Raw genomic sequence first — 15,740 nt, forward strand, 5'->3', positions numbered from 1 at the left:
TTTCATTTTTCCAACAATATTTTTAACTTTGTACAGAAACAATTTAGCAGTATCTCTACTGTCAAATCTGTGGAAGCAATTTAAGCCCTCAGTTTGTAAATGCCAGGTCTCGTTACTCTTGTACCAGTGTCGGCATATAAATGTCTAGGCCTATTTTTCAGGAGCTCAGATCTTTTCCCTGCTGGTATCTATGGAGGTATGTAAATTTTGTAAGTGTCATTGTCTGTAAAACTGCTACTGGTGCACTGTACCTTAAACAGGTACCACTGAAGACTTGGGCCGTTAATGCTCTTCATGCCTAGATTTTCATGTAAAGCATTTCTCTGGTATATTGCTCATGGAAATTAATTTAAGTATCTTTCTATGATTATGGGCTGGTGAATAGGTTCTTGTGCAGTAAGCCAGTGTGTGTACACATGCTAAATAGCAGTTTCTTTCTAAAAATTACAATGCATATTCTTATGTTGCAGAAGAGTTAAGGGAATTTATTGTTTCTCATTGAAGGTTCAACAGTATAAGGCTAAATTGCCCCAGGCTCAGAATTAATCTGTGGTAGATAATATCCTGCTGTTTGAAACATGATCTTATCTAACTGCTATTCTTTGGTGTCCTCCAATGGTATTGTAACTGAATTTGGTCTAATATAAAACATAAGCAGAAAGTAATGGGTGACTTAAAGAAGACAGCATCAATTTTCATCTTTAGACAGTTTATAATAGTAATTAAGAAGAGAGATCAGCTTCAGAATCTATGAAACATACATCACATGTAATAAGGAACACTCCCTTGTGAACTGGAAAGTGCGTTTTTAAGGCCATCTTCCAAAGGGTGCAGGCGGTGAAGCTCAGCACAGAGCATTTCCCAGAACTTTGGGAGCACTTAAATTACTTAAATAATGAAGGTAATTAGGAAAAAACACAGGCTTCTCCATATGAAAGGAGATTTGTTTTAACTGTGTTAATACAAACTTCAGAAAAGGTTTTTCTGTCTGGGAGATGCATTGATTTTCAAATTAGCTCGAGCTTGTCTTTTCTGTTTGTTTGTTTGTTTGTTTTCCTTGGTTAATTTGGTTGGCTACTTAGTTACAGATCATATTTTTAATTTTCTTAACCTGTATTGTATAGGAAGTCTGGCAATGTAATTTGTGGTTAAGAAGGATTTGTCAATGCTGAAATTAAGGACCTTGAAGTCCTCTTGCAAATTAACACAGCAAGAATTTTTTTATACTCTTTCCTTCTTCAATAACAAGTAATAACTTGTAGGCCTCTTTTTTTTTTTTTTTTCAGTTTCTGGGATGGTTTGATTTCTTGTGGCTACTGTGATAATTTTTATATGCCTTACGGAATAGTTTTTGCTTTCTTCTCAGAATCAAAACTCCAAAAGAAGCAGTCAGTATTTTTTAACAAAGAAATACATTAAAACTCTTGTGTATGTTTCTCAATTGCTTCCTTTTTTATGACAGAAAAGCGAGAAAAGTCCAATCAAATAAAAGGTGTCTTAGTGTTTCCTGAGCTTACAGAGATAAAGCTTTAGATGTATCTTTCCTGTATCTAAAGTCCAATGCTGTTCTGGAGTTTGTCTTGAGCTAAGAGAAATCTTACCTGCAGTAGTGGAGATGATAAAAGTTAAGATATCACAAAGCCATTACTAGCTGTATCTATGAAAGCTGCTGTCCAGTTAGATATAAAAAAGTAGGAAAATCTAAAACAAAAAGGTAAGAAAATCTAAAACATTGTGTACGTAGACATAAATTTCTTCTTGGGTTTCTCATTTGCGGGTTTTGGGAGTATTTTTACCATTTTCTTTTGAACTTTATTCAAATACTTTTAATCCAAATACTTTTGCTGTAGCAAATGGATTACTTGTTTATACAGAAAACTGTATTTTAGCTACACTGTGAAGATTCTTCTGTTCCTCTTTTGAAATATATTAACTCTTATTCCATAACGAAGTTGTCGTCCACTTACAGACTATAAAAACAACACAAGTAATTTTTTTTTTAAATAAATGTCAAGTACCCCTGTAAAAAAAAAAATGTATATGTTTGAAATACTGAATAACAGTTTAAGCAAATTGATTTTTAGTTCCAATTTCCTTCAATTAAATTCAGCCAAAGGAAGAATGACATAAATTTGTATTTTGTAAACCTTCTCAGTCTGATATTGTAGAATAATAACCTTCCAAATACATGTTTGTGAAGCCTGAGGACAGCTCATTTTCAGTAACCTCAATTAATTTCAGAGTAGCATGCTTTTTGGTGTAATTCAGATAAATGATGTAAGATCATCAGAGAATACATGTGTATCTTATTTTACGAAAGCCAAGATCTTTGTCACTAGTATTTTTATATTTAGAGTTCACAAACTAAGGATTAGAAATTTGACCTTGACAGTCATTGGCATATGACAGGAATATTAAGTGGAAGATTTCTCTGGAGGAAACATGTCCAAGAGTCTGTCTAGTGTAAAAGGTCTCCTACCTATGTATTTCACTATGAGAAAAATACTATTAAAATCATAGCCTACAAGATTGTTCTCTCAATTTACTTTTACATTTGCCAGCTTTGATTTTTTACTCCACTGCTTTTGTGCAAAATTCTGTCCAAATGTGAGGTAGAAAATTAAAAATTTTATACCTAGCTTTTTATAAATCTCTTCATCCGTTCTCAGCTCTCACCTGCATGAAAAGTTCAGACTTGAAAACATCTGCCTTAAATTATACAACTGTTAGTCTTGCATAGAAGTTGCAAGTGTTTGTCCCTTAGATTACACAGCTCTTTCTAAACAGTCATTTGTATGCAGTGTGCGTTACATGTTTTGACACAGAGCCAAATCCTGAGTTCAAGTGCCTCGCCACCACTTCAGTCTGGACCTGTTCCCCTGGAAATGCCCTGAAATGCTAATAGCACAAATTTGAATAGCTTGCAGTGAAGGGATTAATTTTTAATAAACTTGAACTTTTAAAAAAAGTAAATTTATTCTGTAGGTAATGTGAACAGAAGGAGAAAAATTGTAATGGATTTTCAGAAAGCATACAATTTAAAGAAATTATAGCACTATGAGGCACAGGTGAATTTTAGTCCTGCCTGTAAAAGAAACGAAAAGCAGCATACAGAAGGGGACACCATGTTGCTCTGTAAAGTCATAATGCGAATGCATGGCATGGGTAGAAGGAAGAAAGCAAACAATTACTGACGCTTTATAGTAGTTAAAACATTTTTAGAGGGAATGGCGTATGATGACTTTAATGTATCTCTGTTTTTTAAATTAAAGTACAAAATATGATTTTTGTGTGTTAGAAATGCATCAGTAGATTCTAACAGATGTAGTTATAGAAAGAAAAGAAAAGGTGTCTGTGTTATTCTGAAATTGTGTTATTGCTATCCTTTATTCAAATGAGTATATGATGAGATGGGGAAAGCGTGAACACTTCCAGAAAAAGATTTCAAAAGTTGTATAAGTAATATTCTGTCTCTGCTGTGGTATTCTCTCAAGTGCTTCCCATGTTCCATGCAGAACTACAAGAATAAGCAGAGGGCCAAAGTTTCATCATGTAGATGAGAAAATTGTGCAAGAATGTGGGATTTATGCTTCTAGGACAGAAGAATTCTTTTTAGAGGGGTAGACTTCATATGAATCTCAAAGGAAGCAGGTAACGTATCAAATCAAGAGGTTGTACTAAGGTTTTAAATCCTTTGAGGCTAAGTTATATCTGAGGTTTTAAATTCAACAGTGAGTGAAGGCAAATCTGAAAGAATATGTTTCAAAATGATGCATCCCACTAGGTAATTTTTGTATGTCAGAAGAAAAGTTAGAATTTTTTTATCTAATAGGAAATTTGAAAGGTTTGAATCAACAATGCCATTAGAAGACACAGTACAGAAGAAAAAGGACATGCTTCTATAAAAACGTGGGGCTTTTTTGTACAACAGTAGAAGTCCAAGAAAAACAAATAGAAAATATGAATATATACTTTGCAGGTTTTCAGAAAGTGAAAGAAAACTGACACAGTGAAACAGTAAGATAAAGACAGTCCTTGAAAAAAAAAAAAAGACATCCTTCAGAAAGCTGAAGTTTTCGCCAGCTGAGGAAATCTGAGAAGTTACACATAAAAACGCAATGAGGAAGACCAAAAAAAAAAAAAGATAACCAATAAGAAAAAGGTGTGAAGTTATCAAAATCTGCTAAGAAATCTCCTCCAGATCTTGAAGACACCTAAAGAGATCAGAGGGACATTACTGGGTTTAAAGGAACATTTAGCAAAGGCTTAGTACATCAGATTTTGCAAAGCCTCTTATGATAGATTTTTTCCTTGTGAGAGACATCAAATGATCTGCTACAGACTTAGATAATAGTAGAAGACCTTATTAAATAAAGAGGTAAAGTGGACAAGGACAATTGACAGAATAGTTCTGAAGGAGCACAGGAATTAAACAGATGAATTACTAACACAGAGATTAGGGCTTGCCAGGAAGCAGAGCTTTGTGCTGCTCTATATACTAAAAATGATTTGGAAAAAAAAAATTGGTGATACTAAGCTATTCATGGCATTAAAGACAACTATGTAAAATTGCAAAACTCCAGAATGTGATAAAATAGCAGCTGAAATCTAAAATGAAATGCAAAGTGATGCACACAGTGGGAAGGGGGCAAGCTGAGACTTGCATTATGGGCTCTCACTGAATACTGCTGTGTAGAGAGCAGGTCGCTGGGCAAAAGTGAACAGTTGTATCAATATGTTAGCTTGATGCTCAGAGATCAAAGAGGAAGCTGAAAAGTTAGGAAGTGTGTGGAAAACAGCAGAAAACAAAGCAGGGACTGTCATGCTGGTGAGTACATGCCAGGACCACCTGCATGTTGAGCAGTGTGGGAGGTTCTGATCAGACATATTGAAGTGTACCCATTTTTGTTAATAAATGTAGTATCCATTCAGTGCCAGGAGGATGTGCATGTTTGAGAACTTGCAGCGTATACAGCAATTTTTAGTATATTTCTCCATTAAAAAAAAAGCATCCTTAGAACAGTTGCAACCCAACAGGCAGAAACCTAGGGCTAGAGGTGCTTGACCTCAGCACTGTTGACCATGTCATGCATAATATCAGGACAGGCACAGTGTGTTATGTGTAATATGCAAAGTGTCAATGAAAGAAGGAAGCCTCTCCAGCTACAGTGGGATGGAGCAGATTTGGAAGAGTGCCAAGGGATGATTTACAATGAAAAATTATTAGATTATCAGGACAACCTTGGCTAGGTTTGAAGAATGATGGAAGTTGCACAGGGGTGTTTCCAGTATGTCCTGGGTGCGGTACCCTCAGAAAGGTGTCCCCGCTCCAATGCAGATTTCCCATGGGTTACTGTACCCTCAGAGGGACACCCACTAGGGTGAAGCGCCTCTTCTCACCAGTCACATCTCCTGCAGCCCCTTCAGCCATCCCCAAGCTGGTGCTGTGACCAGCTCTGGGGCCTGCAGGGATGCTGGCAGCCATTATGTAGCCTGCTGGAGCGAGAGCCTTCTGTGACTGCTTCAGCGAAGTGTACAGCTGCCTCCCACGCAAGGCACTGCTGCTGCTCCAGCTCCTTAACCCTGCTTTTACACCCAACAGCCTACATAAAAGAAGGTCAGTGGGTGGTGATGGTGCGGGGGATTGAGTGGTAAAGGAGGTACAATGGCTTCTGCTGCTCAGTTCATAGGGCAGTTCCCAGCCTGGTTCAGCTCCCACGCAGTGGTCACTGGATTTTGAGACTAAGTAAGTTCAATGTTTTGGATGGAGGCTAGCTGGCTTTGGTGCCAGACAATGCTCCCAGGTATGTCTCATTTGTCAGCCTAGACATAGACTGATGCAATCCACTGTCAAACATGTATTTACCTTCAGTATGAAAAGGACTTCCCTGACAGTGAAAGATGATGTACTTTTATTTCAAACTCTATTTAAGTAGGAGTTCACATTACATTATCAAAAGTATTGATATATATTGCTACTGTTGTTTCCTCTCAACCAAATACCAGAGAAAATATACTTAGTGATTTACTCTCTCCAGTATTCTCTATCTTCCCTTGATCTGTTTTTAGCATGAGAAAAACACAGAAGAAAAAATGTTTTTACTGGTTTTGTTTTTTAAAAAGTGTTACTTGTTATTTCATTGTAAAATAAGATTTTTCTCAGTATTTTAAAGGTGAGCATGCACTTGTTTTCTTGTGGTCAAGCTTGCTACTTAGCCTTGTACATGGACAGCGCTGCACCTACTTTGAGGAAGGCCTATCTTGTTTTGTTCTGTCTTGACACAATCACTAGGACTGAGTCAGTCCAAGACCCTGGCTGCGAGTCCTCAGTGCTAACACATGAAAGTAAGTTTATAAACACAGTTATCAAATACGGTCATAAGGAAAACATATTTAGCGGAAATATTCTTATCTCAAATTACCTTTTCATGCCCCTCCCCAGGTTCAATGCCTGGCAGGGTTCCCCAGCTTTCACATCTCTGTCCTTCTAAAGCATTTTCTGGGGTAACTGCTGGACACTTCTGGGTGGATGGCAGTTATTTTAAAAGCAAAAAGACATTAAGTGGACTTTAGTGTCCCTCTACAGGTCGTGCTGCACTCTGCTAGAATCACATTCCCTGTCTCCAGAAAACGAGGCTTTATAACTTCATCTAAAGAAAGAAACAGATAATCTAGCAACAGGAATATTGTTGAATTCCTCTGTGCTTCATAACATACTACAGTAATTTTAATCCTATATTTTGTTAAAAACTCAGCATCCTGCTGGCCAATCTTCATTAATCAGTAAAGAGCTGGGAGTAGCGACGTTTCTAGTAGTAAGTCCTCAAAATTGTCTGACATCAATACAGTAAGATGTCTTCTCAAAGAATTTCTGGAAATAGGAGGCTTCTCCTTCTTGCATAGGCTGCAAAAATTCCTGAAAAGTTGTTTTTATAACCCGCATTTCATGCGTTCCAATTGTTGAAGAAAGTATATAGGTAAGTAATTCTCCAGCATTGCTTAATTTTGTTTGATAGCATCTTGGGAATTTGAACACACACATCTCCCTCCACCCCCTAAAAAAGAGTATATTACTTAAAAATAAAGGGCTGATAGTAAAAATATTGTTGTTATTTGGTTGCTGGTTTTGTGATTAATGCTTGCAGAGACATTGTTGTTAAAGTGAATAATAGCTAAAACTATTTCCTTCTGAAAAAAATAGAGAAAACCAGCTGAAAATAGAGTTTTCTGCAAGTGTGACAAGTTCATGTCTATTCTCTTGAAATCAAATTTTGACGTTTCCTGGATCAATGTCAAATTCCGATTTTCCCTACTAGAGAGCTTATTTACATATCATTCATGCTAAGAGATGGGGTTATCGTAGAAACAGGAAATTCCAAAGAAGCACTAAACTACAAGCCACTTGTGAATGACTTTGGTCTATTTGCCATTTTTAAATGCTATTTTTATGCACTCCTCAGAGATGCTAGTACTGTATACAGTACATTTCTCAAGGGAACACCCTTATAGCTCTTCTGAAAGTCTGGGTTTTATACGTGTGTTTTTTAGCTTTGGAGAATATAAGGAAAGTAGAAATTATTATCTTTTCAGTTTGATAACACAAGTAAGATCTCTCCCATTGAATTATTTTTTTTTTTTTGTAAAACATTCATGTTGTTGCTTCCTCTGCATTTAGTCATATGTAAAAATGTGGAATGTTCATACTCATGCTAATGATGCTTTTTTAGAAGCAGTGTATATGTATATGTATATAAAGAGAGATGATGTATTCTGTTTGATATTATGACATTCCATCTAAGTTCCACTGTTAGAAAATAAATTAAAATACCTGAGATTTTAGCATGGTCTTTAATTTTTTAGAATCAGTTTCTGGACATTTTTTTTCTGTAGAATGATGGAACTAATTGGCTTTAAAAATTATCCTACACTGTATTATTCAGACTGTTTTCTCTATGTTCTGAAGAAATCCATGGTTTTGAAAAATGCCCACAACATGAAAGAAACTATATAGAAAATATGTCATATTGAATGAAAGAAGGTAAAAGCTAGTCTAGCTAGGCAGGTTTGACTGATTTCTAGGTTATGCTTTACCAGACAATTAGGGAAGTAAGTGGCTAGTAACATGATAAGAATAATTTTAGGCTTTAGTATTCAAGTATTTATTTGCACATCTCTCTCTTAATTATAGATTTCTCATATTTCAGTCATAGTCTATCTGTACAAGCCGGTTTTTCCTACTCAGTCATAATGAGAGAAATACAGTGCCTTGCTTAGCGTAAGAGAGATGAATAAAAATTTAGCACGTAGTCTGGAAAAAGATGGATCTAAATGCATTCTTAATTTGGGACCTCATTCCTTATCATGCTCTTGCCTTTTTTTCATATCTGTTCCAGTAGTCTGAGTCTTTCACAGCCAGTTCCTTTTGAAAATTTCATCAACATGACTTCCCAGTTTAATTGGAGTGTCTGTGCTCCTTTGTTTTGGCTTTTTTTTTTCTTTTATATACTCTTCTCCTGGGGAAGAATGATGTCCCTAAGCAGCAACACCAACTGAAATTAAACAAATCAACATTAAAGTATTCCAGAATTGGTCCTAGCCACTGAATGAGTCATACATTGCAGGGAGAAGCGCAGGCCATTTAGATTTTTATCCTCAATTGCTGTAAAGAGAACATGCTTTGCTTTTCCCAGAGATTAAAATCTGCAAACAACATTTCAGAGCAGTAGCAAGTTTCTAACAGCAAAGCAGAGAGACAGTAGATAATTCAAGAGATCTCTAATGCTGCATGATGTGATTTTTCCCTGTCTTCTAGTTGAAAGAATTTTGGCTAACTTATCAGCCTTGAACTTCTCAGAAATAGGGACTTGTCAGAGATAAACAGTATGAGTTCTTCATCTCACTCACGCATATGGATGTTGGGGGAAAATAAAAGAGTAAGACATATCTTAAGTCCTTGTTATACCTTTTATAGAAAGATTTTAGGCAGTGATTGGCACCTAAATCACTGTTTAAAATCTTTTTAGATCATGAATGTTTCCAAATGATAAAGTGCAACATTCTTATTCCTGTCAATCAGAAAGGAAAAAAACTTAAGCCTAGAGCTATATTTTATTAAACAGACCTCTGATGCAGTCACAGGTGCCTTGAGAGTCAGATTTAGTAAAAATAATAAGTAGTACCATTATCTTGCTAGCTGCCAGCAGTCTGATCCCCAAAATCACTTCATTCTGAATTCACATATTGAAAACACTTTCTTTGGCTTTTAGATAAGTACCTAAGGTTTAACTTTTGTTAAATGTCTGGTAGCAGATGGATCCGTAGCTGTTGTACGCAAGCATTAAACTCTCCATGTTGTCATGATCAAGTAAGAAATATTAAAAGAACATAAAAACATAGAAAAATAAAAGCGTTTTGTAATTCAGCTATCAACTCAGTACAAGCATCTACATTTTAATTAATCTCCATTGTTTAAAAGCTAAGCAACATCAGAAAAATCTTCAGTTTGATGTCGTTAGCTTTTTAGTCTGTTCTGTTTCACAGTTTCTAGATGAATAATAATATTTAAGGCTGAAGGACTAAAGTCGTGAAATAAAAGTGTATGTATAAGGTTCTTTATGCTTGAGGTCCACTATGACTACCTTCTGTTTTCACTATTTCTTTGGCTAATATTTTGGACATATTTGTCATGTTCAACGGGAATAAGGTTCACAGTGCTTTAAATGAAAATTTGGAAAACTTTAAAGGTCTGAAAGTAGGACATCTGTCTATATGACTTATGTCCATCTGGCTGCCGGAGGCACCTCTGGGCTAGTTCAATAAGGTATTTTTTTGTGATGTCATGTGACAATTCTAGGCATTACATCCACAGAAAAGTAGTGATCAGGGAATATTCTTCAGTCTCTTTGATCAAACTTACATTGGGCAAGAAGCAATCTCTTCAAACTTCATCCTAGCAATGAATAACCTTTGGTTTGCTTTTATACTTTATGATTTAAGAGCTCTGCTATCCTGCTTTCTGGCTGTGATATGAACTTTTACATTACAGATGTTAGTAGAAACTTAACTGGAAATGTTTAAGACTTTTAAGTCTCTCAATATAAGACTTAAGTCTTCCTTAATATGAAAGAAATAATTGATGCCTGTTTAATATGCTACTATTGGTTTCCTGAGTTAAACCCATAAACTTGCACCTTGGTTTCATACTTAGTCCCAGGTATTTTATGTGTCTTCTGTGAATTTTCTCTAAATGCATTAGCTAGTTTAATTAGACATTTTTCTCTTGTGTGTGTTTTGAACATTGCTGGAACAGATTAAGCAATTATTTATTTACTTTAGTTTCCATTTTATCATGTAACTATTTTAAATAGGAAAAATAATGTGAAGATATTCTTCTGTGGATGCTGATTTCTATGTAGAGATGAGAAGTAAAAGATTTGTCATTGAAAATTCTCTTTTCTTTCTACAAAATTTAGATAGATATGTCTTTTACTTATATCTATATATTCAAATATGTTAGATATAGTATATGGCTAACATATGAATAATGTGTAATAAGGTAGTTTTCTAGGAACACAATATCTCTTAAAGAAAGCCTACAACAATATCCCAGAAATTGCTTCAGATCTTGGCAGTTTTTTTCAATCCACTCTCCACTACTCACCTCCTATGTGCTCCCAGATCTACTGATGTTATACTTAGGTTTTTCATATAAAGACTCTGTCACAGAAAGAAAACTATGCATATTTCCTTTGCTTCTTTCACTGGATTCTAGGTCATGCTGGCATAAGGGCTTTATTTTCCCATGCATTCTTTTTAGATATTCCATGAATTCCAACATTTTTCCTGTCCTGTTCCCACAGCATGGACTTACTGGATTTCTGTCTGGACCTTCACAATTGGTGTAGCTTTTTTTGGCAAATCTGCACTGGTAGCCAGGATAGGTGTTGATGGCCATGGAGAAAATTGAGCCATGGCTCCTGGGAGTGAGGATCCCTTCCTTTCCTCACTCTTTGCCTCCATTGGGTATGGGCTGATGGTAATGCCCGTGAGACTTTGAAAGGCGGGCACCTCATACAAATCAGGCAGCCTAACCAGACTGTCATTCTGAGTGGAAGGATGGCACCATTCCAGTTCATCAGTCTCTGGGTGAATAATCTCCAGTCCACTCAAATCAATTTTCTCTTCAAGCAGCTCTTGGGGTCTCTAATGTTTGTGAGGACCACTTCATCTCACAAGTTGAATAGACTTGAGTGGCTACTGATACAAGTGTCATCTGCGAAGGCTAACCCATACTGGAAATTAAAATGTAAGGGTATACATAAGCCAGACAGCACTATCCTCAAGAACTGACAGACTAGGCCCAACTATATATCGATGAGCAATGGTATGAAATCAATACCAGACATTGTTTTGCATTGCTAAATAACTACTGAGTGGTTGGTGAAGCCAATCAATAGAGAAGAAGCAGCTATAACTCCATTACACTGGGGCAGAGGCTAACTTGGTTACCCTGAAAGCCATTCAAGCAGGATCATGAGGATGTGTTGCCTCTGCAGCTCTAATTGCAAATTCCATCCTCTATTTCATCGCTGTAAAACTGCCAACAACAGTCTTTGTATGTATGATATCTAAACATGCAAAAATTTAGCTGTTTCCTCAACAGTTGGCTTTGCTTCTCTGTTACTAGATGCTCCTTTTAAATAATTAAATACATAAATAATCAACACATTTATTTACATGAAGAAAGTGGCAGAGTTTTAGAAAACAGATCAAAAGATCAAGTAGCATGCTGAAGATTTGCTCGTGCATGAAGATGAGTGCGTTTCTTAGGAAGGAAAACTAGATTTTTAGATCTGTTGCAGGTCATGATATTCTCCAGTGGAGGCAGGAAATTACACATACACGTCTTTATCTTTGAATATAATTTGCTCTTGGTATCATACTGAGATTTAAGAGTTCATTTTCTGTCTGGCAGAGGTGGGCTTTGGAGATTCTGAAAAACTTAGTAGTTTTAAAACAGTATGTTATGCTACCAAAACTATGCTAGTGTGGATGATGCTTAACTGTGGAAAATATTTCTTGTACCCATACAAACTGCACCAGTGATGTGCCTGCCCATGAGGGAAATGCATCTTACCTTTAATCTTGATGGTATGATTGATATTATATTAAGAAATTTTACCAGAACAGCTCTGTTGGTCAGAAGTTGCACTTCATCTCAACTTTGGCTGATAAAGCTAAGGAAAAAAACGTGTGCAGAGATGTAACTGGCTAAAATGAGAACTTCAATCTTTCAGTTTGATCCTGTAGAATGTGAATTTCCCTTTAACTCTACTCTTCCGTGATTACTGCTGTGCACTTACCCAGAGGCTGATGAATGCTGATTTTCAAAGCTGCTATGCCATGCCATCATCAATTGCTAAAGCTTTTGCTTAGTATTATTATATTGGTATTTTGCTTAGTATTATTTGCTTTGTATTATTATAATACAAAGACCAATTTGTCAGATTCTGACAACTATATAAAAATACCCAACTGCTGGATTAAACATCTTTAGGCACCTGGATTTTAAAATCATTCTAGTTTACCTTCTTCCCCTAAATTCAGCATATAGTCTGCCAGTCTGAATAGTATACAATTTAACACATCGTTTCAGATTGAGAAAATAAAAATACCCTGTAAGCCCTATTTCATTATTACAATAATAAACAATACTGTCAATATCTAGTTAAATACCTGTGGCAAAAAGCCCTGCCTCAGAAGTCTGTAACCTTCTGTAATTGTTTGTGTTGGCTAGCATTTGTTACTGATGGGAAAGCATGCACTGCTCATGGATATGCTTGTTGTGTAGTTCAGGGTAACTGTATGTGTTGTGAGCTACAGGTACATGAAACATCTGCTCTACTGGATCTTAAGAATATTAGCAACTTTTATGCGCTGAAGCGATGGCTTATTCCTGGATGTTGTATGACTTGCAAAGACCTTGATGCTAACAAGATTAATTTTCTTTCAGCATTACATCTGGCATTCGGATGTTCAAGGAATAAAACCTCTCCTCTGAAACTTACAAACCACTTCTGATTTAGTCATAGAGTCACCATGAGCAAGAATGCCTGTAGTGCCCGTGGGAAGAGCAAAAGTGTGAGTAGAAAATTTTCTTTTTCTTGCTTCTATTTCATTATCAGTATTCTTCCATACCACGTATGTGTTGTGTTAGTCTTCAAAATACCACTTTCTGAGTGTAACAGTAGTTGTGATAAAATCTTTATTAGTTATACCCCATTCTACCTGCAGCCTAAGTAAATATGTATGTGTGACTTACACATACAAAGATAACATTATTTAATAGTAGCATGTTTTTGGGTAATATTTTTGTAATTGAGACTTTTTTCAGAGTGTATTTTATACAGAGTTATTAAAAGTGATTTTTTCTTCTTAAACATTCATTGCAATGTGAGATACATATTATCTGTAACATACTCAGTCATAAATATATGCCCCTGCAGTGATGTTAGTATCACAAATTGCACTCCTGTCAATTTGACAATGCATTGTTGACTGTGCAATTTTCCAGGAGATCAGTGTGAAAATATGCTAATCATATATGCATAGATTTGAATAAGACTTAATTTTATTTAGTTTCTGGCTTTTGTGGTGTTCTTTTGTCCCATATGTGTATACATGTCTCCTAGTATCCAAGAGTACTACTGAAACAGAGGGGTTTCAGGTGCTGAATATACGGTATCATATGACAATGGCTGCCTTTCAGGCACAGACAACATTAAACGCTCCTTTCTATTGTGCTACTACTATGTTTAAACTGTTGAGTCTGCCCTTTCTCCTAATGGACAAGGACACTTTATTTAAGTGCTTTGAAAAGTGGTAATAGGAAATGAAAGTCCTAGTGTGCAGGTACAGGGACACTGCATCTACAAAGACAAAGAATACAGTTACATTATTTGTTTTCTGAGGGACTCCTAGCTTATATGTAAACAGAATTCACTTGAGAAATATTCCACATCAATCTGGATCCAGACTTTTTATCCTCCCATGAGCATCTTCCACCTTGTCCTGTAATGTGATTTCATTACAGAAAGGCTGTCTCTGTGTTGTTGCCATTAATGGCTTGGTCTGTCTGCTTCCTTCTCTCCTTTGCTGCCTTGTCCTGGGTTCAGCAGTAGCAGTTATTTTTCTCCTTCTTAGTAGCTAGTGCAGTGCTGTGTTTTGATTTTTTGGCCTGGGAACAGAGCTGATAACGCCGATGTTTTCAGTTGCTGCTCAAATGTTTGGTCTGGCCAAGGACTTTGTGAGCCTCATGCTCTGCCAGGGAGGAGGGGAGGCTGGGAGGAAACAGAGACAGGACATCTGACCCAAACTAGCCAAAGAGGTATTCCATACCACAGCACGTCATGCCCAGCACGTAACAGGGAGTTTACCCGGAAAGGCTAGTGGACTGCAGGGTTGGACAAGGTACCTGTCGGTGCTCGGCTGGGGGGAGTGGGGCGAGTTATTGGTCGGCTGGTGTTGAGGTGTTGTATTCTTTCCTCTTGTTATTTCCTTTATCATTATTATTACTGGTGGTAGCAGTAGTGATTTGTGTTATACCTTATTTACTAAACTGTTCTTATATCAACCTGTGGGAGTTGCATTCTTTTTGATTCTCCTCTCCGTCCCTCTGGGAGTAGGGGGAGGGCAAGAAGCGGGGGGAGTGAGTGAACGAGCTGTGTGATTTATGGCTGACTTTGTTTAAACCACAACATGCCTACATCTTCTAATCTGGTGGGGTTGTTTGTTGGACCAAGAAGATGAGTTTAGTTGACTTCATCCAGAATTACTCAAGTTTCTCCCTGTTCTCTAAGGTGTGGGAAAGGAGACATCTCTGATCAGCCCTGATGTAGAGCTTCGTGAATCTGGCAGGGTCTATCTGATTGAGCTTCTGGCTATTGGTATTGCTCTTCATGACTTAGTCTTAAAAATTTCTTAAAAAAAAAAAAAAAAAGAATCTCTATGTAGAGAACTTTTTCTATCCTGTTATTTTACTGTACATACTATCAGAATACGTATGTACAGCCATAGGGGAAAAGTGACAAAAGTAAGCTAAATTCATCATGATGCCATGGTTTAACATGTGGATCAAATAACCATCTGATATATCTTAACAAAATGAAGATAGATATTCAGAGTGCTTAATAAATCTTCACTGTTGATGTTGTCTGACCTCCTGAGCATTAGGTGAAGTCTGAGGCTCTCCGTAACATTTTTAAAAGACTGCAAAGCATAAAATGTCAATGTTAGCTGATCTAATGAGATTTGGTCAAATTAGGGGAAAGCATTTTTTCAGTTTAAGTTAACAGAATGATTTTTTATAAGTATGTTAATCTTTATTAATTTAAAGGATCTTCATATTAATTCATTCAAAGGATCAACATATACTAGTACAAATGTCCTAGTATATGTTTTGTGAAATTAAGTTTTAAAAGTTCTTTAAACATACTGAACATTTCAGGCCAGAATGAACATTTTTAACCTACAAATAAAAGTCACTATTTTTAGTGTTAAATTGTTGTACAAATTTGTGTCTGAACTTAATCATAACCACCTGCAGCTGTTTTTATTTAAAAGAGGTACATAAAAAAAATCCTATTGTTTGTTTCTTATATTTAAATTGAAAAATATGTAATAATTAAGAAATTATTTTAAGTCATGAGGTAGTATGCTGTTTAAATAATTTCATGACTACT

The 15,740-nt window shown here is 36.2% G+C and overlaps 1 protein-coding gene across 1 annotated transcript in view; it reads left to right on the forward strand.

Moving 5' to 3' along the window:
* Window positions 1-15,740, forward strand: part of LOC136004830 (3',5'-cyclic-AMP phosphodiesterase 4D-like) — a 183,989-nt gene that overhangs the window by 94,231 nt on the left and 74,018 nt on the right. The window contains exon 2 of the mRNA XM_065661717.1: window positions 13,013-13,140. Coding sequence (XP_065517789.1) covers window positions 13,099-13,140 — 42 coding nt within the window. The 5' untranslated portion in view covers window positions 13,013-13,098. The remainder of the gene's footprint in view (window positions 1-13,012; window positions 13,141-15,740) is intronic.

The sequence above is a fragment of the Lathamus discolor genome, chromosome Z, assembly GCF_037157495.1.
Source record: "Lathamus discolor isolate bLatDis1 chromosome Z, bLatDis1.hap1, whole genome shotgun sequence".
Lineage (NCBI taxonomy): Eukaryota > Metazoa > Chordata > Aves > Psittaciformes > Psittacidae > Lathamus > Lathamus discolor.